Source organism: Asparagus officinalis, chromosome 3 (assembly GCF_001876935.1).
Source record: "Asparagus officinalis chromosome 3, Aspof.V1, whole genome shotgun sequence".
NCBI classification, from domain to species: Eukaryota; Viridiplantae; Streptophyta; class Magnoliopsida; order Asparagales; family Asparagaceae; genus Asparagus; species Asparagus officinalis.
Window position 1 is genome coordinate 86,522,529 of NC_033796.1, and position 24,728 is coordinate 86,547,256.

A 24,728-nucleotide genomic window follows, 5' to 3' on the forward strand; every position below is an offset into this window, starting at 1 on the left:
GCTCATAGCTCATCGTATTCTATTCACCCCGGATGTATAAGGATCTGAAGCTGAACTTTTGGTGGCATGGTATGAAGAGAGATGTGGCTCGTAGTATGGCTAAGTGCCTTGTATGTCAGCAAGTGAAGGCAGAGCATTAGCGCATAGCAGATCTTTTGCAGCCATTGCCTATTCCGGAATAGAAGTGGCAGCATGCCACCATAGACTTCGTTAATGGCTTACCTCGGAGCACTAGACAGAATGATGCTGTTTGGGTGATCGTAGATCGATTAACCAAATCGGCTCACTTCATTCCATTCCGAGTGGGACAGTCAATGGAGCATCTTGCTCAGAGATACATGGAGGTAAAATATTTATCTCTATATATTTCAATGAGTTCCTTTCCCAAGAGTGTTAGTAAATCTCTAGTATTGCAGGAGATCGTACGATTGCACAGAGTTCCAGTGTGCATCATTTCGGATCGCGATACCCGATTTACCTCAGAGTTCTGGAAGAGTTTACAGGTGAGTCTTGGGACCAGTCTCAGTTTCAGCACAGCTTATCATCCTCAGACCGATGGGCAGTCGGAGAGGACCACTCAGATTTTAGAGGATATGCTTAGAGATTGTATGCTTGATTTTCACGGATCGTGGGAAGATCACTTGCATTTGGTGGAGTTTGCATACAACAATAGTTTCTAGGCTAGTATTGGAATGGCCCCTTTTGCAGCACTATATAGCAGGAAGTGCCGTTCTTCGTTGAGTTGGGACGATATTGGTGAACGAGAGATTTTTGGGCTAGAGTTGATTGAGAGATCAGTTGATGCAGTCAGGATCATCTGGGAGCGACTTCGTATAGCGCAGGACAGATTCAAGCATTTGGCAGATGCGAAGTGCCGGCACTTAGAGTTTCAGCCAGGAGATCATGTGTTCCAGAAGATTTCCCCCAACCGAGGCACCATTCGCTTTGGAAGGCGTGGGAAGTTGAGTCCGCGATATGTAGGACCTTTCGACGTATTAGAGAGAGTTGGAGAAGTGGTGTACTGACTTGCATTACCACCCGCCCTGGCTGGAGTGCATAACATATTCTATATTTCTCAGTTGCAAAAATACGTTGGAGATCCGAGTCATGTCGTAGATTTCTCGTAGATTGAGGTGCGATCCGATTTGACAGACGAGAAGTAGCCTGTGGCGATTTTTGACCGAAGGGAGAAGACCCTCCAGAACAAGGCCGTTCCGCTTGTTCATGTGATGTGGCACCCAGATTCTCCTGGAGAGTCGACTTGGGAAACTGAGTCTGAGATGCGACAGCGATACCATCGTCTATTTTCTGAATCCTAGCTACCTTGTCTTGTATCTTATTTTAAAACGCATTGTATGACTTTTCCTATTTATGGATATGCAATATATTTTGAAACTTTATATGAGTTGAGATGAATCTGTCTTTATATTTCATCCTTGTTTTAATTCCGAGGATGGAATTTGTTTTAAGGGGGGTAGGATGTAATGACCGTAAATTTCTAATGCGGGTTTAAATAATTTTCTGATATTTAAATATTACATGTTATTTTTCTAAAAGAGTATTTGTATTTTCCCAATTTCTCTAGAATTTTCTACGATTTAAAAATACGGTATTATATTATTTTAATAGTTTTGCTAATTATAAATTTAATTGTTTCGGTAAAATTTTTAAATTAATAGTTAATTATTCATTATTGTTATTGTTATTATTATTTTGACCATAAATTTTAATATTTATTTGAATAAATTTTATGATATTTTAAAATTATTTAAAGGGTTATTTTTCCCTGTGTTTTTCCTCTCACCGGTATTTCACTCTGTATCTCTCTCTCTTCATCTCTCTCATTCTCATACTCTCTCTCCCCCTACCCCACTCCTTAATTTCCTCCCCATGTTTCCCGCATCTCTTTCTTCACCTCGTGATTCCCCCACTCCTCAAAAGTCCCCCTCTCTCACCCACACTCACACGTCCTCTCTCTCTCTCTCTCTCTCTTATTTCTCTCTCTCTCCATCTCTCTCTCCAGCTACTCATGGGTTTTTTGGTGCCCACGGCAGGTCATGTCGAGCCGAGTTCCCCACCAGTGAGAATAGTAATCAATAATTTAGATGCATATCAATTTCATCCGTAAGACTTATTTGAACCTTATCCTATTTATACTTAAATAACATATGTTTTAGTTCCTATTTTACTAAAATTTTAGTTTTAGCTTTGGACCTTGATTTTCTTATTTGCTTCCTGGCAATAATTTGATCCTCGATGATCTTCCCTTCAGAACCATGGTGGGTACACGAGCCAATGGTAACCCGTATCGCGGTAGATAGCTGCGTCCACGACGCCGAAGTGGACTCCTTGCTAAACTTTTTGCGTAAAATGATATCAGGACTGGTGACGATCAGCCAGCATCTGGCTGGGCAATTGGCAGTCGAGAAGCTCAGCAACAGCATCCTCCTCGCTGAGAAGAACACTAGTGTTATAGGAGTTGCCGGTAATGCAGCCTCCTTCTTTCTCTGGTGCCGAGACATCCTACAGCAGAGGGTTCTAAAGGTCACTGAGACCGATTCTCAACGGTGAACCCACATTGTCGCCTGTAGAATGGGTGGACCTTATGGATATTCAGCTCAACGACATGCTCGATCTATCTGGAGTGGGCCAGCCCTGAGAAACTGCATCTGGAGCAGACGCAAAGCTATGGGAACGTTCACCGAGCGCTTCAACAGGAAATATTTTCCTTCAGTCGAGCTCTGGACGAGCTGGCGCTGTGTAGATTTGTGACTCAAGCAAGGAGGCGGATACTAGTTGATGAGCTACGAGGCCGGAGTTTTCTTCCTGAGCCGATATGCTGTCCACCACTGGTTGCGAGACCCTACGATTAGGAGGCATCCAGTTTCAAAAGGGTCTGGACAAATACATTAGGATGGCTGCTGGCAGGTAGCAGCAGCTTTAGGGACCCATGACTGCAAGCACTGATGGCAGCTACGCGGAGATTAAAGAGCGTGCATAAGGAACCTGATCCGATCACGACGTGACTCATAGGAAGACACACAGCAAGCCTCCAGCCGCCAGAATGTCGAGCGCGTCCCCCGAGGCAGGCAGCCAGTCAGGCCCCGTAGAGGCAAACAACAATTCTCAGCTCAGCCGCATTTCATCAGGCTCGACACCCTATCAACGTCCTGGGGTGCAGACCGTCTGAGGCCAGCTCTTCAGTGAAATGTTCCTATTTATGGTCTACACTGGGGCAAACCCAAGCCTAGGAAGCTGCGCCGCAGGGCGTCTTGCTTCTGTGCTACACATGTGGGATGTCTCCCTGATCATGCAGTCAGGACTGTCCACAACGACAACAGCCCGCTTGCCCCCACTCTTCAGTTCGGGCAGCTCTTCCAGCTCCACTCGACGCTGCCCCAGTAGCACCGGCTTAGCAGGACCCTATCCCTCTGACAGGAGCCTTTTCTTCCTCATAAGCAGTTTTATCAGGAAGCTGCAACGGCAACAACCACAGCACAGACGTTTATGATGTCAGCTGTGGAAGCTGACAAGGCGAACCGACTAGGTTATTACTGGGTAAGAATGTTCATACTTAGTTTTATTTGCATAATAACTTCTTTATTTAGCATTACTTATGATGAAATCATTAATAAGGATTTTTTATGAGTGCGAAGTTTAGTTGCATTATTCTCCTCCTGTAATAGGCAAGGTTCTTGTTTTCTCTCGTTCCTGCTTTTATCACTTCTTTTGACTCTAGAGCTTCTCATTTCGTTTTCTTGTCTCGTCGATTTGGCGGCGAGTGCTCACTCTCTTCCTATAACTCCTCTGAACTATGGGCTGCGAAATATCAACAACTGGTCAGTGGTATTTTAGTGCATGTCCGGCGTTATGAAGCAATGTCGCTGGTTATCAGCGGAGGAGAAGCTCTTTGCATGATCTTCTTGGTGATTGGATTTGCCGAGCCTTTATGCAGTATTTGGGACTGAATTGGTTGGGTCATTCTTTGCCACCATTGATTGTCGTCGTCAAAAGTGTAGTATTGGAGATACCGGATGCACCCTGAGGTTTGAGTTCCTCAGTTATGCAGCGGACATGCGCGACACCTGTAGAGTACAGAGCTAGGACCGAGAAGGCGAACGTTTGGCTAGCCATGCAGGATGGATATCGAGAGAGCGCAATTGTAGTTCGGAATTTGAAGATGTATTTCTCCCGATGATATTTGTACGGGTTGGCCCCACCGGGATCGAGCAATGAGTTTCTCCATAAGAATTGAAGCTGGAACGCTCGAGATCTCCAAGACTCCTTATCCGTATGCTCCGCGCTGGAGTTGACGCAAAAGCTTTGGACTCAGTTGGTGATGATCTTATGGCAGAGAGGCTTGATTAACGTACCCAGTGTATCGGCCTGGGGCCGAGACACCTATGTTTCTTGTGGGTAAGAAGGATGATCCAAGGCGAATGCTGCATCGACTACCGGGAGTTGACATCGCTTGTTGACAGTGAAGAAAATAGCTATCCACTTCCCCGTATTTGATATCTTCGCCAATTAGGAGAATCGAGAGTATTTTCTTAAGCTGGATCTGGGGATGTGGATATCACCAAGTGACAGGTCAAGGACTCTGAGTTCCTAAGACTGCACGTTCCAGAACGAGAGTATTGGACATGTATGAGTTCTTCAGTGATGTCGTTTTGTTGTGACTAATGCACCAGCGACATTCATAAGCCTGATGAATCTGGTATTCTATGATGGTTGCTGCGACAAGTTCCTGTAGAAAAGTCTTTTTTATGCATGTCCTGGTATAACTCAGCAGACGTGAAGGGCAGGCATGCAGAGCACTTGCATACGTGTTGCAGACCCTGAGAGAGCATCGGCTGTTCGCCAAGTATAGCAAAGTGCCACCGTTCTAGCTAAATCGCATCGCATTTCTAGGACACATGGTTGCTAAGGAGAGCGGTATATCAAGTGGATCGGCAAAACCGTATCTACAGTGAGAATTAGGCCTACCCTTAGGACATATCTGACATTAAGAGGCTTCCTGGGGCTAAGCTGTATATTATCGGCGCTTCATCAAGGATTTTCTTGAATTATGAATGAAAGCCAATGACAGACTTATGAGGAAGGACATTAGATTTGTTTGGTCCGATGCTTGGGCAGGCGTTTGAGGAGTTAAGTTCTCGCATGATTTTTCGAGCCCCAGTCTTTGACGATACCAGATTAAGAGTGGGAACTTTGAAGTGTTTGAGACGCATCAAGGTAGAGAGATTGGGATGCTTCTTTCAGCAGGATGGTCATGTGCGTAGCATATGCTTCTCGTCAATTCCGAAGAGCGAAGCAATGCAGCGAATTATCCTACCCATGACTTGGAGTTGGCTAGGGCTTTGACTTAGCAAAACATGAAGAGTTGGGATGGGAAAGTCTGTGTTCATGTGATCGGATAAGACTGATGATGTATCTTCCAGGCTTGCCCCATGATCTTGTGTAGCATTGGGGTTGGTTTGTTGGGTCAAAGTGAAGCTCGTGTGGTCACTTTGGTCCGTGATCTTGACATTCACCCGAGTTTAACTTGAGTTCGGACCAGGCTGAAATCGGATTGCGTGTAGCCCTTTGACCGATCTTATGTAGCGGCGTATTGGGTGCATGTAGGGGATTTGTGAACAGTCAGTTATCCGTTGATATGAGTGTGGACTCTGTGTGAGATGTGAACCAGCGACCTGTTATAGGATGGCTAGTTACATGACCTCGTTTCTTGGCTATGTATGAATTCTTGTGAGATACAGACCAGTTATGTTTCTTTTCATACATAGATTGGGATTAATATTTAATTATCTACAATTTGAGACATATGGTATATACATGAGGGTTTCCTTGTTTGGATTATTTTGCTCGACGTACTACGTCTCAAGTTGTAGATTTTTAAGTATTAATTCCATCTAGTGTATGACCATGTGCTTGGATGATTATTCTGATCGCTAGCTGCATGATCGACTTGTTACTTGGTTGATTTTAGATTATTCTGATTATTTTATTCTAATAGTAAATTATATAGATTATTAGTATTTCAGTTGCATGTTTCCATTGTTATTACTATTATTGCATTTGTCGCACGACCGTTTCTATTCTTCCTTTTGGGATCTTGCCGTGTGCGATGCACGCTGACGTACTCCTTTCCTCTCGGGATGTACGTCAGATTTAGAGGATGGACAGCTACAGTTCGGAGTAGTCCAGGAGCCAGAGGATCCTCCGCAGGAAGGCTTTGCAGATGGAGCAGAAGAACAAGTTGAAGCTTAGTTACCGCTTTATAGTTAGCTGATGATCCTAGTTTACCTTCCAGTACTTTTATTTCTATTGGTCGATGTACTATTTTTATATTCCCTAGTATTCAGATAGCTTTGTATAAGGGCATGTTTGACCCGAATATTATGTCTGGATGATCATTTCAGTTGTGATATGTATCTTTTGGTTCCGAGTTGTTTATTATATTCTCGCCACTGTGATCGGGGACCTGTGCCTTCGTTTTATATTTGCTTGACGCTTAGCGTATTAGATTGAGCAGAAGGGGTCTAGTACTTTTTTCTCCTCAGTCTAATACGTCGCGGGCTTGTTCACGTTCTGATTCCCTGGTATTTTGGGAAGCGGGGCGTGACACTTCCCATTTGGGTTCAAATTTACCTTTCTTTTTGGAATTAAGGATCATGGGCCGACGTTCAGTTAAGACCAAATCTCCTTCTTTAAAACTCCGTTGTCGAACCTTCTTATCAAAAGCTCGGGAAATTCTGGCTTGGTAGAACTCAATGTGCTGTTGAGCTTCTAAGCGCTTTTTGTCGAGCATCTTGAGTTCTTCGAGATGTTTCTGATGTTGTTCTTCGGTCGTCATCTGGGTTGTGAGAGCGATTCGAAGAGATGGAATTTGTATTTCTAACGGAAGGACGGCTTCACACCCGTACACCAAAGAGTACGGGGTTGCGCCAGTAGGTATGCGAACTGTGGTGCGGTAAGCCCATAGGGCTTTGCCGAGTTTATCATCCCAATCTCGTTTGTTAGTCTTCACGAGTTTTGATAGAAGCTTGATGATAGTCTTATTAAATGCTTCAGCTAATCCGTTTGCCGTAGGATTATAAGCTTTTGACGAGATGTCTTGAATTTTAAACTTCTCGCAAAATCTGATGAATGCATTACTAACGAACTGAGGACCGTTATCATGTATGATTCATCTTGGGACACCATATCGATAGATAATATGGTGCTTGATGAATGCGATAACGTTGCTTGTCTTAGCTTCTCTGAGCGGAATTGCTTCAGCCCATTTGGAGAAGTAATCGGTAATTGCGAGAATAAATCGATCACATTTGACTGACGGGGGATTTATACGACCAACAATATCCATTCACCAAGTCTCAAAAGGCCATGATGTAGCCGAAGGATGCAGATGCTCCGGGGGTTGATGCATATAATTCTCGTGCACTTGACACGCGTGACACTTTCGGGCATATGCGACCGCATCTTTGATCATGGTGGGCCAATAATATCACATTCTTCTAATGCGATCATAAAGTTTGGGGCCAGGTTGGTGTGTACCACAAACCCCTTCGTGCATCTCTTTCAGGACTTCTTCTGCTTCTTTTATCGATAAGCAACGTAGTAGTAACCCATCGTACCCCCTATGATATAGTGTTCGACTCTCCGTGTTGTAGTAGAATCTCGATGCTCTTCGTCGGATCAAATCTCTTTCCTTCGCATCTTCTGGTAAAATCTCGTGCAGGACGTAGTCTATGATAGGAAAATGCCAATCTCGGGGTTCGAACTCAACTTGGGTTGAATATACTTCTTTAATATCCTCTTCCTTGTCATCTTCATCATAAATTGGCATGAAGAGTTGGTGAGTTCTCACCGTAACGAACTGTTCCATTTCGGAAGGCTGCGCCAGGGACACGGCTAATGCTGCCAGCGCATCTGCGTACGCGTTTTGTAAGCGTGGAATGTATTCGATGAAGAATTCTTCAAACGATTCTGCCATCTCAACGGCCACCTTATGGTACGGTATTAAATCTTGATTTCTGACCTTATATTCTCCCTGAACTTGTTTAACTATTAGTTGAGAGTCACCGAAAGCTTTGAGGTATTCGATCCCTAGCTCTTTAGCAAAGCTGAGTCCGATAAGTAGCGCATTATACTCGGCTATGTTATTCGAGCACAGCTCGGTCAGCGAGTAAGCTCGAGGCATCACATGTTTTCTCAGGGAAACTAAGACAACTCTAACTTCGGAAGAAATCTTAGAACATCCTGGGGCACTTGCTACATTAGTTGCTCGAGAAGCAACATCGAAGTACAAATGCCACACCTGTTGATGGGAAGTTACATTGACTTTGTAGATTTCATCTGGTAGATCGTCGTATACCTCGGCGGTATCCGTAGTTGGGTTAGCTGCCAGGAGATCACAAATAGCTTGTCCCTTTACCGACTTTTGTTGTTTAAAATTTAGGTCATATTGGGACAGGAGTAAAGCCCATTTTGCTAACCACCAATTCATGAAAGCAGGTTGTGTCATGAATATTCTGACTGGGTTAACATTGGAGATGACGTAGATAGTCTGCCCGATCAAGTAGTATCGCATCTTTTAGATAGCGAATACTAAGGCGAGACACTCCCTTTCAATCATTGGATATCGAGATTCGGCACCCACGAGGGTCCGACTCAAGTAATATACTGCTTGTTCGTGACCGTTATCGTCGTCTTGTGCAAGCAATGCACTTAACGAATGGCTCGTCGCCTTGACATAAATCAAGAACGGTTTGTCAAACTTCGGTGCAACGAGCACTAGAGATTTTGAAAGATATTCTTTAATACCTTCAAATGCTTTTTGGCAAGCGTCATCCCATATAAATGATACACCATTCTTTGTAAGCCTGGTGAATGGTTGATATTTTCCCGAAAGGTTTGAAATGAAACGACGGATATAAGCCAACCGTCCTTGTAATCCTCTGAGTTCTTTAAGGTTTCTCGGGGGTTGTAGCTCATTGATTACCTTCACTTTGTCAGGGTTAATGTGAATACCCTTAGTGGTGACGACGAATCCAAGGAATTTACCATTGGACATTCCGAGAAAAGATTTGGTAGGATTCATCATCAATTGATGAGTCCGCATCAGATCAAACATTGTCTTTAAATCCTTGATGTGATCCTTTTTGTCATGACTTTTCACGACTAAATCGTCCACGTAGCATTCGACGGTCTTCCGGAGATGCTCTTGAAAAATCTTTGCCATGGCTCTCTGATAGGTGGCACCTGCATTCTTTAAGCCGAAGGGCATAACCGTGTAATAAAAAACACCGAGGAGTGTTCTAAACGCGGTATGCTTTTCATCATCTGGGTGCATCTTTATCTGATTATAACCAGAGAATCCATCCATAAAAGACATTCTCTCGAACCTATACGTATTGTCGATGATAACATCTGTGATGGGAAGAGGGAAATCGTCTTTTGGACAGGCAGTATTAAGATCTCTGAAGTCAATGCAAATCTTAATTTTCCCATTCTTCTTAAGGACCGGGACAATATTGGCCAGCCATTCGTGATGTTGCTCCTTCCTGACGAAACCCGAGTCAATAAGCTTTTTGACTTCGGACTCGATTGCCTCCATAATTTGCGAATGAAACCGTCTTTGTTGTTGTTTGACCGATTTGACATCCGGCTTAATATTGAGACGATGCATTGCTACATTTGGATCGAGCCCTGCCATATCCTCATAGTTCCATATGAAAACATTGATATATTCCCTAATGAGAGAGATCAACTCTTCTTTCTCATCCGGCGGGAGGCTGTCGCTAATGAATATTGGCTTCGGGTTATCTTCATTATCCATATTCACCTAGACTACTTGATCTTTGGTAGGGGGTTCCCTTTGCTCAAATCTATCACCGTACTGCATATTCAAATGATGAACCCAAGGGTCTACCTAAGTTGGCATTTGGTTATCTTCCTCTATTATGGTAGGGTCGACTGTAGCTATAGTTGACATCAGCCTTTTGAACATTTCCCCAAGACTAGCGCCGGAGTCCCAGGCTGAAGAATCGGAAGAATATCCGTTTTTACCCTTATTAGCAATTTGATCAATGACTTGCCAGCAACATTCGTCGTCGGACGAGGAAACATAGCCCAAACCTCTTCGGTGGATATAATAGTCATCGGGCTTTCCTTTTGGTACGTAGGCCATACGAGGTGGAACTCGCAGACCTCGATCAAAACAAAGACCTTCTCCAAGTGCGAAGTCATATCCGTATCTCTCCATGAGATTACGTGCTTTTGTGTCATACCTGAATAGATGAGGGGCACGTTTATCATCATCGTTATCTTCTTCCAAAAAGTGGTCTGGTATCGAAGATTCTCTTCCTTTACCATAGATAACTTCCTTTTCACCCCCTGTCTTTGCAGGAATGACAAGTATCGTTCCGAATGAATCATGAACATGCTTCTTTGTCATACAGGACGATTGAAGCGGTACATGCAAATTAGGGTCATTATATAACTCTTTCATAACATTATCGAGACACAACGAGTACTCTAAATCATTATTTATTGATATTTCTTCGGCAAGTTGCCAGTTACAACTACTTTCTGATAATTTTTTATCGTCAAGATTGATTACAATGGGTACAATGTCATTAAGTACAAAATCATCATCATAATGAAACCCAGCCTCGGTATTAGCTTCTTCCCCGCTGTTCGTACCTTGGACCGATGGTTCATAATCGGATTCGGCACCATAGAGAAGAGAGTCGGTAAAATAGTTTTCTAACCCCTTAAACGGTTGCTTATCCGCGACCACCGTCTTGACTTCGTTATTGGTGTCCACATATTTGAGACACTGATGAAGAGTTGATGGGACTATAATATTATCATGGATCTATGGTCGACCCAACAATAAGTTATAAGAGGTCTCCGCGTCGATCACATAACATGTGACTTCTGACTTCAAATCTCCGATCTGGCACTTTACTTGGATTTTACCCAATGGTTTGGACCCACTGGTGTTGAATCCGTAGATCGTAGTACCCGTAGAGGCTAGCTTACTAGCTGGTATTCCGATATTATACATCAATCGGAGTGGCATGATGCTGATAGCGGAACCCAGATCAACTTGGATCCTGTTGACAATGCTGGAGCCAATGTGCCCGGTAAAATACAAGGGCCAGTCATGCTTCGAATTCTTCGTCTGTATGTCTTCTTTGGTGAAAGAAATGTAGGGAAAACGTGCATCGTGAGGATGCAATGTTGGACTGGCGGCTCTGGTTCTTCAGGAGATGGCTTGATCTGAGTCAGAAAAACTTCAGAATTGGCCAAGGCTTCTAGTAAAGCTTCCCTTGTGTCCTTTGAAAGACGCAGCAGCTCATATAGGGTTATTCTAGCCGGTATATTAGCTAATTGCGTCATAATATCAAAATAGGGTGGAGCGCTCGAACTTCCCAATTTGTCTCCTCTAATCGGATGATTGAATCGAGACTGCTTCGGGTTCTGACCCTCTTTGTATAAGGGTTCTTTCCTTTTTTTGCTTTTGTTGGGTCTTCTCTGCAACTACGGGTGCTGGGGGGGTTGTGACAATTCCCATTTCCGCCAATGTCTTGGAGGGAACGGTTTTGGTTACCCCCTGCTTAGCCAATTGCTCGGAAGCATCCAGATACTTGAAGTGATATTCATTTCCACTCCGGGTTGCAAAGACTTCTTGTTCATCTTCAGAAAGCGAGAAAGCAGGAATTCTTTTATCATCTTCTCCTGGAATAGCAGAGGCTCCGTGACAGGACTTCCCTTTTCCTTTTGATTTCTTCTTGGATGATGATCTGAGCCACTGCTCATCTTCGATCAAATCGGGATGAACCCCTAGAATTTCGCCATAAGGGGCTGTGTGTGGCACAAGTCCTTTCTAACGTTGTTTGTGAGGATCATCGTTCACAGTGTTCATCGCAACTTTCGTCACGGGCTCAGGCTGAAACCAATTCAAAGGGACAGATCCGAAGCTGATTGACACCGCATTCGCACCCACTTTCTTCTCTTTAGGCTGCTTCATGGTAATAACCCCTACATCGATCAAAGCTTGGATTTTATCCTTGAGGGCGTAGCATGACTTGGTAGGGTGGTGAACCGCCGGGTCATTAACCCTCTTAGCATCTTCCTAATCTTGGATCGGAGGCAACTTAATCTTATTATTCTCTATGAGGTATTTGAAAATACCGGGGACTTCATCTTCTTTGAATGAGTAGACCTTCGGGAATTTCGGTTCCGAAGCCTTCTATTTCTGAGGCTGCTGTTGCCACCTTGACTGCTGAGGCGCCTTTTGCTGCTGCTGTTACGGCTGCGATTGCACTTCGAATGTTTGGTTCACGACCACTGCATTTGCTTGCGCTTTTCCTTTACCCTTAGGGACAAAATTCTGCTGTGGAGCATTTGTCGTTGTTTGACCTCTTTCGGCCTTTTTTCTCTTGAGGAAACGCTCGGCTCGTTCTCCTCGGACCTTCAAATCTTTCCAGGTCTTAGACGGTGCCATTCCCATGGCTTCGAGGATATCCAACGAAAGATTGTTGTGACAAGTCTCCAGGATTAAGTCTTCGCTAATCGGATCCTTACAATTCATGGCTTTGTTCCGGAATAGTTTGATGAAATTTTCCACCAACTCTTCGTCCTTTTGCTTCTCGTCAAATAACGTTCCGATTGAGACCTCTGTGTCGTCATCGTAGAAATTCGTGAGAAACATGTCCTCCATGTCATCCGGGACAAAATTCTGCTGTGGAGCATTTGTCGTTGTTTGACCTCTTTCGGCCTTTTTTCTCTTGAGGAAACGCTCGGCTCGTTCTCCTCGGACCTTCAAATCTTTCCAGGTCTTAGACGGTGCCATTCCCATGGCTTCGAGGATATCCAACGAAAGATTGTTGTGACAAGTCTCCAGGATTAAGTCTTCGCTAATCGGATCCTTACAATTCATGGCTTTGTTCCGGAATAGTTTGATGAAATTTTCCACCAACTCTTCGTCCTTTTGCTTCTCGTCAAATAACGTTCCGATTGAGACCTCTGTGTCGTCATCGTAGAAATTCGTGAGAAACATGTCCTCCATGTCATCCTAACTGCTAATACTTCCTGGCTTGAGGCGGCGAAGGCTGCTTCGTGAAGAGTGCCGACAAATGACCGTACCATCAGAGGTTCATTCCCGAAGATTATCCCTAAGTGAGACTTGAAGTATATTAAATGCTGAGTGGGGAAACCCTTTCCATCAAATGGCGTGAAGTTAATTAAATTGAATTTTTCCGGATACGAGATTGACTCCCACTCTCTTGGGTATAGGCACGGTATTCCGGACCTTTTCACTTCCTGAGCACTCATCAACGCATTAATTTTGCTCTCCAAATCCCTCATTTTCTTATCCTCGCTCGTATCTGTCTTCGGGCGATTTCGGGGAGAGGCAACATGGTCCTCCTTCGTATTGTTATCATCCGAAGGGCCACCCCTAGTATTGTTGTCGACGGGAGGGGTGTTCATGTTGGCATTCTCCTCCACTTCTCGATCATTATTAGTTTGGTCGGGATTATTTTGACGGCTAGACTCTCCCTGCTGATTTGTCAGCACCGTGATTTGCTGGTCATGCATCTCCCTCATTTACTGCATAGCCATTTCCATTTCAAATTTGAAATTCTCCCTCTGCTTAGTTAAAGCGTCCTCAAGAATTTTACTCATCTGCTCTGCGTTGATCATGAACAAATCATAGGATTGTCCTGTGCTTGATGCCGTATCATCGGTAGCCATTGCTGAATAGGCATCTGAGCAAGCATCTGACGTTTCATCATCTGAGGGTAGTCTCTTTTGTATCCTCTGATAATTCTTTCGTCTATTGGTTCCCGATTGTAATCGAGTTATCCGTTAGGATACTCCTGAAAACTGGTCAGGTCTAAAGAGTCGTGTTGACTTCCCTCTACCCGTCATGTTGACAGATACTTCTGGAAACTTATCATCTTGAGGAGTAGCTCTCTTCTTGCAGAAACGCCTTGGTTTGGATTCAGGCGTTCTGGTGGAGATTCTTTCAAATACTGAAACTCTCTCCGGGGCGGCCTTAGAACAGTAATATTCTGACAACACTGCCTTAATAATTTTGGAACACGGACAATGGGAGTCTGGTTCTTGGTGATTCCTTCTCCGAGACCTGTTCATACCTCGGGCCCGATAGTACAACTCATCAGTCGGATGACCGGAGCAACCCATCGTGTGTTGGCACGAGTCCCTAGGTGTAACGTCCTCGTCTGACGAGTACGTTCTCCTCTGGGAATTCAACGCTTTGTTAGCGTCTTCAGGAGTCGCATGTCTGAAGCTACGTTTTCGTGAACGTAGGTTTTCAACAGGCTCCTGGACTTCGACACGCAGTCCAATGCGGTCAGTTATAGGACTTTTCCCGTTATACGTTCTCCTCCACTGCTTAGGAGGACGATCACGACCTCCAGCCTAAAAAACTACTCGAGATCCGTTCAACGGGCTTGAGCGCTCTCTAACTGGAGCTTTGCCTCGATCATCGTGTGACGGGCTAAGACGATCTTTGATGGTTATCTTAAAATGGGATAGATCCACACTATCGCGGATCTCCACCGGAGGTGTGGAACTTGATGTTATCAAAGAAACAGGTGTGGGACATCTTCTGTCTTGACTCTGACGCGGGTCAGACTTGGGTGACCCGCGGGTTGGAGGGTCGGATCCGGGTGACCCGCGAACTGGAGGGTCGGATCTGGGTGATCCGTAAATTAGAAGGTCGGATCTGGGTGACCCGCGATTCAGCGGGTCGGATTTGAGTGACCCGTGTTTCGACGGGTCGGATTTGAGTGACCTGCGTTTTGGCGGGTCGGATTTGAGTGACCCTCGTTTTTCGATCTTTTTGGCCGCCGTCTTAGACTTTGGCCTCCATACTTGGTGCAGTCTTTGTGGCTTCTTTTCCACTCCTTCATCTTCCAATTTCTTGGCCTCTTGCACGAGAATTCTTACATGTACAAGTAATGCGCGGCGTTTCTGAATCCGCTCTTGAAGAGTCGATCGGGTCCTTTTGACGCGGACCCATTCGTTCTTCACTGGTTTGAAGGAGGAGGGGTTGTCCACTCTCTGTTGTGGTGGTTGGTGCCTCCTAGACTTCAGATCCACCTCATAACGGATTCCATCAACTGGTTCTAAGGCTTTGGCAAGTTGGCGTGCGAGGCGTTGGCGTCACCTTTGATGTGCACTCTTTGATAGAGTTAGCACGTCATCAACAGTCGACCCCTTGCTCAAGGGGTTCAGATCTATAATTTTAGCCTTGTCGGATGCCGACGGGTCGTTGTGAGCCACAAGTGCAGCAGTGGCGGGAAGATCTTCTTCTTGGGCTTCTACAGCTGAAGTCCAACGGGCTAGAATAGGCCTTCCTGCATCTACGAGGACAGGCCGATCTGGAGGAGGAGGACAAGTATTCCTCATACTTCTGCTGGTCGAACTTATATTCGACCTCCGTTTCAACCGGGATAAGGATTCGAGGTTGCGACACGTCAGCCTTCGCAGAAATGCTGTCGGCTCCCACTGTAGTCGCCAGTTTGTTTTCGTTGAAAGCTGCCTTCATCATTGATTTCCTTAAACTTTAGTCGTTTACAAAGAATTCAAATAACAAAAATAAAAATTACAACTTTCTTGAAAATAAACACAAGATCCGTTTATCGGCTCATGCTTGCGTGGGTTCTTCGCCGGTGCTGGGGGTTTATCCGTGGATGACCGCGAATTAGATCTAGTTGATGAAAAATTCGGCAGAGCTTCGCCTTTGCCACGAAAGTATTTGATTTGAAGCACTGAGATCGACCAAGCGAAATCAGGGCTCTTCTCGAGATTAAGACCAAGCCTAATCTCAAGGAACGGACGTGCAAGCTTCAGATCCTTCGAATGACTTCTCCTTTGTGCCGAAGTTCACCGGGATCTCGTTGGCCTTTGCTGAAAATTCGTGCTCCTTGACTCCTTAATCCAGCAGCACCTCGTCCTCTTGATAAAATTCCAGATCTCGAAAATGGAGCCCTTGGGCTGATATTTATAGGCCTCAGGTACGGTTATTTAGATGAGAACAAGTGATTTGGCTCTATCTTCAGTTAAAAATAGCCTAACCACGTTCGGGGATGATATCAAGCCAGTTAGGAACCCCTGGAAAAGATAAATCATGCGAAAACCGCTTTGAAACCGCCAAAACGTGTGATTAGGCCTCAGACTGCACGACGCGGGTCAGACAGGTCTGACCCGCGCTTGCGCGGGTCGGAATCATCCGACCCACGCTTGCGCCGGTCGGTCTGATCCAACCCGCGCTTGCGCGGGTCGGTCTGTTCCGTCCTGCGCTCGCGCGGGTCCGTCGCTTCTGCCGAACTTTTGGTTGATTCGCCGATTTGTTGTACGCGACGCGTTTCTTTCCGAGACTTGTATTTTTTTGCCATTTCACGTATTTGGTCGACTTGTTGACTTGTACACTTCGTTACGGAACTGATCGTCGAACGCGTGTTGGTTGACGCGCGCGTGTTGACCGACGTGTGCGAGCTGATTGACGAGCACGTGTTGACCGACGCACGCGTGTTGACCGACGTGTACGAGCTGACGCGTACGTGTTGACCGATGCGTGCGAGCTGATTGACATGTGCGTGTTGGCCGACGCGCACGAACTGGTTGACGTGCGCGTGTTGACCGACGCGCACGAACTGGTTGACGTGCGCGTGTTGACCGACGCGCACGAGCTGATTGACGCGCGTGTGTTGACCGACGCGCGCAAACTGATTGACGCGTACGTGTCGATTGAGTGAGCCTTCTTGATTCGTCCACTCTTTGTTTTGAGTTGCATGCGGGAACTTATAGGCAATTTTAGACGCCTACACTTATGTATTATGTCGTAAGTTGCTTTATGTGTTTAAGACTATGTACCAATTTGTGTTAAAGTTGCTACTATGTTTACTTTATGCTTAGTATGATTTATGCATTAGTATGTTGTGTTCATGAGCTAAATATTCTAAACAGATTATGACGATGGAAGTTATCGAACTATTGGTCTTTATGGCAAGTCTTTGCTTACCTATTTGGATGAGTGAAGTAATGGACTATGTTCACGAACTATTGGTCTTTATGGCAAGTCTTTGCTTACCTATTTGGATGAGTGAAGTAATGGACTATGTTCACAATTTGGATGACCTATTTGAAGTGTTAGCTCATGAAGAAGAAATACTTGCATGTTTAGAATAAATGTTCAATTCTTTTTGCTAATGACAAAGGGGGAGAAAATATTGAAATATATGAATTTCAGTGACTCTTATATGCTTTTATGCAGGGGGAGTAAGTATATAATGTTCATAAGTGTTTAATTCTTTTCTGATATACTTACATATGCATAAATTGTTTGTCATCATCAAAAAGGGGGATAATGTTGGATATATTATCCCCAATATATAGTTTTGATGATAACAATTTATATACTATGTGTATTATTATGCACTAACATATCAATGCAGATATCAACATCAAATATGATCAAGATATGTGAACAAAGTGCAGGAAGAAGAAATACTTGCATGTTTAGAATAAATGTTCAATTCTTTTTGCTAATGACAAAGGGGGAGAAAATATTGAAATATATGAATTTCAGTGACTCTTATATGCTTTTATGCAGGGGGAGTAAGTATATAATGTTCATAAGTGTTTAATTCTTTTCTGATATACTTACATATGCATAAATTGTTTGTCATCATCAAAAAGGGGGATAATGTTGGATATATTATCCCCAATATATAGTTTTGATGATAACAATTTATATACTATGTGTATTATTATGCACTAACATATCAATGCAGATACCAACATCAAATATAATTAAGATATGCGAACAAAGTGCAGGATGAGTTCAAGGATGAGTTCCAGGCAACAAGAAGTAAAGAAGAAGAAGTGCATAAACATCATAATGTAATTTTTTTACATTTTCTTTACTTAGATTTATTATACAAGCCTTGATCACTCACAATACATACACACACATAGTGTTTTAGAACACACATGGTTAGTGTGTGGTTAACAATAGAAATCCCTTATGTTAACCATTAGAGTTTATAGATAAAGAATGAGTCTTAAAATACTTCATATATCTCATATTTACCCCTTATTAGTCGACTAATAAGAATAGTAGTCGACTACTAAAGCCTTGGTCAAAATATCAGTTTTTGTCATTTTACAGTATAGTCGACTAATACATATTGTAGTCGACTATTAAAGACTCAGATAAAATTCCAGTTTTTGTGAAATTATAGTGTAGTCAACTACTAGGATTTATAGTTGACTACTAAGAGTCAGTTCAGACTTCTAGAACGTCTGTCTTTACAATGTAGCGACTAATGACTATAGTAGTCGACTACTAAGAAATTTTTTAACTTCACAGAGTCTATTTAGACTCAGTGTAGTCGACTACTAAGACAATTAGTCGACTACAAATATAGTTTTTCCAGATTTTAAAGTTTAAATTTATGACTATTTTATAGTCATTTGTGGACGTTTTTTGGGTTTAAAAATTCATCTTTTCAGAGGCTATAAATAGGTATTAAAGTTCAGAATTTGCTACCAAGATTCATACATATAAGATTTAACTTTTGTGCAAATTCAAGTGTTCAAAATTTAGATTTTTCAGTCTAAGTGTTGAAAATAAGAGATTTCTGAAATAGCCATTGATCTTCATGATACATACAACTTTTATAGACAATATTCAGAGATTAAAAGAGTTCCTAAGCCACTGTTGTACTTCACTACACATTCAAGGTTTATAGGAATTGTGTTCTTTCATCAAAGGAAGATTTCTCTCGCGTGTGAGAGAAGATCTATTGGTTTAGAGATTGTTGCAATTTGCAGGGCTTGCAAATTGATCAGGTTTGGTTTATGATTTTGTATTAGTTTTTCAAAATCATACTGGAAATCTCAAACGGGATTTGCTTGGGGACTGGATGTACACCCGGGGTGGTGGAACCAGTATAAAAGTTTTTGTTTGTGATTGCTATTTTCTGTGATTGTTGTTATCTTTCTTGCAATTTATAATCTATTTTGCAAAAAATTTAAATAAATACTATTCACCCCCTTCTAGTGTTTAGTGTGTACTTGGTCAGATCTACAGGAGAGAATGAGAAATCTTACCCATGCCTCGGAATGCCACTAGGCATGAGACTTGAGCAGTGAGGATTTCATATTTGTAATGTTTTCATGAAGAAACAAAGGAACACTCGAGTAGTGAATGATCTATGATGGATATTATACTCCTTATGCTTGCTTCGTTACAGTTAAAGTTAATAGTTTGTTGTTAGTTCAAATAGCGTTGATGTGGTTTTTATTACTTGAGAATGTTCTGACCTCTTGTTAATAGTTTGTTGTTAGTTCAAATAGAGACTATTGGATTTCTTTTATGATTGGGCAGTAACATTATTGCAAGGATCTACAATCACTACATGGATTTAAGGGATACAAAATAGTCAATTTTTTGTATGCTATATATTACTCTTACTATGTTTAAATGTTGGTTGCACTAATTTGTTATATATGTATTTTTTTGCTTCATTTACATTATTTCTTTTTTATCATTATTTTCATTCTTCTTTTGTTATGTGTTTCTTTAGCGTTTTCTCGGATTTAAGGGAAAATGTGAATGTCATATGCATTTGTTTATTTAAGTGTTTTATAAGTTAGCGGAAGCTGCAATGAATTTTACAGTAGATAGATGTTGCAACTGTAGAATGAAAAGGATTACGCAGAATGATAAGAGTTTGACCATCAATCCTAAAATTATAGCCGCTAATTGTAGCATTTTCATATATCTGAACTTTACTAAAATGTTGCGTGTTTAATTGCATTATTATAAGCAACACTAGCCTGTGCATCGCGCGGGTAGCATACTAGTTGGAAGGAAAAAAGAAAGAGAGGCATCTAGAGGGATTTGTAGATAAATTTAGGACTGTATAAGTCCGAATATTATCACGTGATAATAACGTCTAGATTTTTAGTAAATCTTCGAAGGGAGATGTAACAGAAGTTGTTAAAGTTAAAATTTGTGAAACTTAGTGGTATTATTTGGTAAATTTAAACTTTAAGATATCAAAGCAAAGCTGATTTTAGTAAAAGCTAGTCGAACTAAAAGCGATTCTTGCCTATTCAAAATATGCTATGGACATAAGCTGTAGAGGTCTTTGTCTTGGTAAATTTCATAAAGTAAGCATGGGTTATTAGTATTTTTTTTAGAAAATTACTTTAAACTATCCATTAGAAAAGAACTAAAGACTTTGATATTAACAGAAAATACCATAAAATATCAAAAGCTTATGCAGCGGGTTCATGAGAACATTTAAAGGTACATAGAGAAATGACATCTTTTTTTTTTTCATTCCAAGTATAGAAATCATCCCTTTCTTCGATGGTCTGATCACAATCCATCAAAAAGCAAATCGGCAGATGGTCACAATCGGCCCAATCCGTCACCAATTCTCGGGTCACCAGCTTCATAGACCAAGCTCTTAACGTCGGCTACCATTTTCTCCCTCTTCTCCTCATCAAACAACTCCACCACATGCGAATCCCGCCTCCCCTACCTCGCGTAACCACTATACTCCGGCCACCCCATTCATCCTCGCCATACCCTCGCTGCCTATCAATCAGCGGATCCCCGACATACCCTCTCACCCAACCCTACCCACTTCCTCTCAGTACCTACCGAGTCATTCATCGCCGACGTTTAGAGTACTCATGCTCCCTGTTCGCCTCCCTTCCGGCAGCGTGCCATGGCTCCCAGAGCAGATCTCGCCACGGCAGCGGCCCTGATCATCCTCCTTCAGCCTCACCTCGACTCCGTCCTCTTCCTCCCGCCAAAAACGGCTGCGTTCAAGATCATATCCCAGACAGATTATAGAGGTCGGGGTCTGCAGATTCGATGGGGCTCTAGAGACCAGTGGGCCACGATGTTTCCGCTCGGTAAGTGCCTGCCCATTCAGGAACAAGCAGTTGCCGAGAAATCGGCGTGGACTCTTGAGCCACGGGCGGAGGGCTTCGGCGACTGTCGCGCAGCCAGAGGAGGGCGTCGCGTGCGTGTCGTAGGCGCGGGGAGGCGGTGCTCGCGGGGGCGAGGCCGGTAGTCGACGGAGAGAAATTATGTGCGGCGGAGGGAGGAGGCAGGTAGAGGAGGAGGAGAGTGAGAAGAACGGCGGATGGCGCGTGGAGTAGGAGGACGAAGCTCGCCGCCGATGGAAGTAGAGGAATGCAGGGGATTGTGTTCAGGAATGTGGCGGTTGGATGATGCGAGGAAGAGGCCGGAGGGAGGTTTCGCGTATGCCGTCGGGTTGGGGGACGTCCCTGGCATAGGACGGCGGTAGATCGAGGGCCGACGAGCGAGGGAGGCGAGAGGTCCAAGGTCATGTACAACGAACAACTGAGAGATCCGTCCGGGTTGAGGGAGATGCGGAGTTTCTTGTAGGGATCCATATTGGAGGTTTGAGGATGGTGAATGTGAATGTGCTGAGCATTTGCGATTGAGCTTTCGCTGCTTTTATTGCGTTGCTCTCTTTGCTTTGGTTAATGGCACCGCTTCTACTGGTTGCAGGTAGGGATGTGTTAGGTTGACCTTTATTACAACCGTGGCAAGGTAGAGGGCATTCAATCGATCACATCCTTACTATTATGATGCACTCCAAAGATCACAATCCTTTAATTAGTATACAGTTATTCAAATCAAGTGATTCAAAAACTATTATGTGTCTCTATTCGTCATTGATGTTAGGAAAAATTGCGCCTAGGCCAGAATTTTTTTTAAGAACCCATACATGTTGCACTCCTGTTGACCTTTTTCCATGTGTTTCCCCCTCTTGCCTGCATTCTCATGTGAAGAACTTATTTTCATTTTGCCACCTCATTAGAGATGTAAACAACTTTTCTTAATCTCTAAAAGCTACTCTCACGCTCAACCTCTCATCTCTTTTTTCTTTTCTCATGAACCCATGAAAAACGTTTCCTACTACTCCTCATTGTCCTCAACTGTCACGCCCCGAAACTGCAGCGGAATATCATAAAATAGGGGGTGCGCGACAGCAGCGACCAATGCCTAAGACAAGTCTTATGCACGGTCAAGCCTGACACTTCATATCATATAATTTATTTCAAATATTTATAAACCTGCTGATGATAGAAGTCAGAGCAACTATATATAGATCGATACTTACCGCCCACAAGCTCACCGTTATAAACATTTCTACAAAACAAAACAAATTGTGCTGAAGGTAACACCAAAATAAAGAGGCCCTCCATATAACGCCTCTCAGCCAAAAGTCGGCTAGTATGAAGCTACGCCTGATCTGAAAAAAAATATTTAAAAACAACGGGGTAAGCTAGCGCTCAGTGAGAACATTCCCCACTAGAGTTCCTAGATAACTAACAAAATAGTAATAAGAATAATTCTCAGAAATAACGCATTTCAAGTTTTTTTTTATGAGGAATTCAAAGATAGCAGAATACGACTCAAATATCATAATATGGTCGTCTTTAAGAGAGAATACAACAATTATATTTTTTTCTCAATTGCAACTGAATAAACTGTGAAATTTCTTGGAATCAAACTTTTTTTTTTGTGTAATCAAGGTAAACATTAAGAAGGAAAAGAACTACTAATTTGTACAAAATTAGAGAATTGTTGTTTTCTCAATTTCACAGTCAGTTATCAGAATTTTGAATCAATGTAAACATTAGTAAAGAAAAGAAATTACTAAATTTGGTACAAAACCAGATGACTATTATTTTCTCAATTTCACAGTTAATTGTCAAAATCTTAAATCTAATGAGTCGTGTTCTTCGAATTCACGTTCAAATCTCAAAATCATAAATCTATTACTGTCAGGCGATGTGGACTTTAGTGGTAGCTTCTACGGGCTCTAGAGGTGGCTCCCACCGCATTCATACGGTGTAGCACTTAGCCCCGTATAACACTTAGCTCCACATTTCCAGCTAGTAATTCATGAAACACAATAATCACCTCATATGTCACACTAAGGCTACGAATTTTAGCCCAGTAGCAAGGGAATGCGTAAACCGCATCAGATAACAGATAATTCCCGAGAATAGAATGCACCTAACACTGCCATAGGCTACTGGCCAAATACAGAGGGCCAGAACAGATTTCAGAAGGGCCAAATACAGAAGGGTCAAGGTCAATACAGAAGGGCCAAATAAAGGTGCATTCATCATATGGCAGGCAGAACCAATCCATAGTGGACTATTTGAGGGTTTGAAAACATCGAGATCACATGTCAAATGAGTAATACTTTGCATATCAGAATTTACAGATATTTTCAAACGAAGTTCCTCATTTCAGTTAAAACAATTTACAGATATTTTTTTTTCATCAGATACAAAGTCACGAAAAATCTTTGAATCCATTAAACTGTTGAAACACGTTCCAATACTTCATCAAAAACTTCCAGATAAAACAAAGTCCACAATTCTTTAAAAATTGCACGAGAGCCAAATTTATTTTTCATATTTATACACAGATCAAATTAGCTTTTCATATATTGTATTAGGCTACATAGTATTATAGGATAGACCACAACAGAAATAGGTTAACATTTATATACATGAAAAGACATATTATTTATTTATTCTTTTTTTTATCACAAGATAAATCAAATACAAAACTCATGCAATTTCATATTATAAAATACTAGTGAGAAATGAACTCACCTCTAGTGGTCACGATATTCTCGAAATATTAGTCTCCCGAATATCAGCCAGAACCTATAATGTAAGATATATGACTAACTATTAATTCAGAACAAACATATATTATAGGTAAATCAATTCATAATCTAGAGTCTAATAAACTCAAATATAATCAATAATAATTAAATTATGCAGTGCATATGAGCTTATTATTAACTTTAGCAATTTAGCAAAATTTTATAACTCTCATATACTAGCTTTTGAACTTTCTAGCAATTCATAATAATACAGGGGTTATAGAGAATTTATCAAGTATAAAGTTATTGTTTGCAACTAAACAAAAGACAGGGGCCTAAAAGACATTTTCCAATCATTTTATAACCATAACTCATTTTAATAAGGTGTGTTAGAAATTCTCACATGGCTCAGGGACTTAAGGGAGTTTTTTCCTTAGCCATAACTTAATTAAATGAGCTAGAGGGGCTTTTGTGAAATTTATGTAAACCAAGGGTGAAATAAAAATTTTCCTCTCCCCTTTTATCTACCTGCTCATCTTTTCTGTCTCTTCTTCTTCGTTTCTTTTTCTTTTTTTTTTCTTTTTCTTTTTTTTTTCCATTCCTCTTTCTCCTCATCTGTTCTTTTTTTTTCTTCGGTTTTCTTCTCCTCTCCTCTCATCTCTCTCTCCCTCTCTCTTCCATCTCTCTCTCTCTCTCCCTCTCTTTCTCTCCGCCATGGAAGTGGGACGGCGACGAGGAGAGGCCGACGGCGGAAACCCCCCCAAAAAACAAGGTTAGCTTTTTTTTCAGTTTATTTCATGCCTCCTAAACACATAAGAAATTCCTCTTGAAAACCCTATATTCTTTTTTTTTCATATTCATAACAAATTAATTCCCTTATTCATCCTATTTTGATTCAATTTACTAAGAGTTACTATGAAATTGAAAGGAGATTTACCTTAATAGATTGGGATGTTGATTCCTTGCCTTGGTCTCCTTTTCTCCCCTTCACAAGTTTTC

At 42.4% G+C, this 24,728-nt stretch overlaps 1 protein-coding gene across 1 annotated transcript in view; it reads left to right on the top strand.

Annotated features, from left to right (window-relative positions):
* Positions 2,371 to 24,728, top strand: part of LOC109835396 — a 39,502-nt gene continuing 17,144 nt past the window's right edge. Inside the window, exon 1 of the mRNA XM_020403372.1 lies at positions 2,371 to 2,485. Within this exon, the coding sequence (XP_020258961.1) occupies positions 2,371 to 2,485 (115 nt within the window). The remainder of the gene's footprint in view (positions 2,486 to 24,728) is intronic.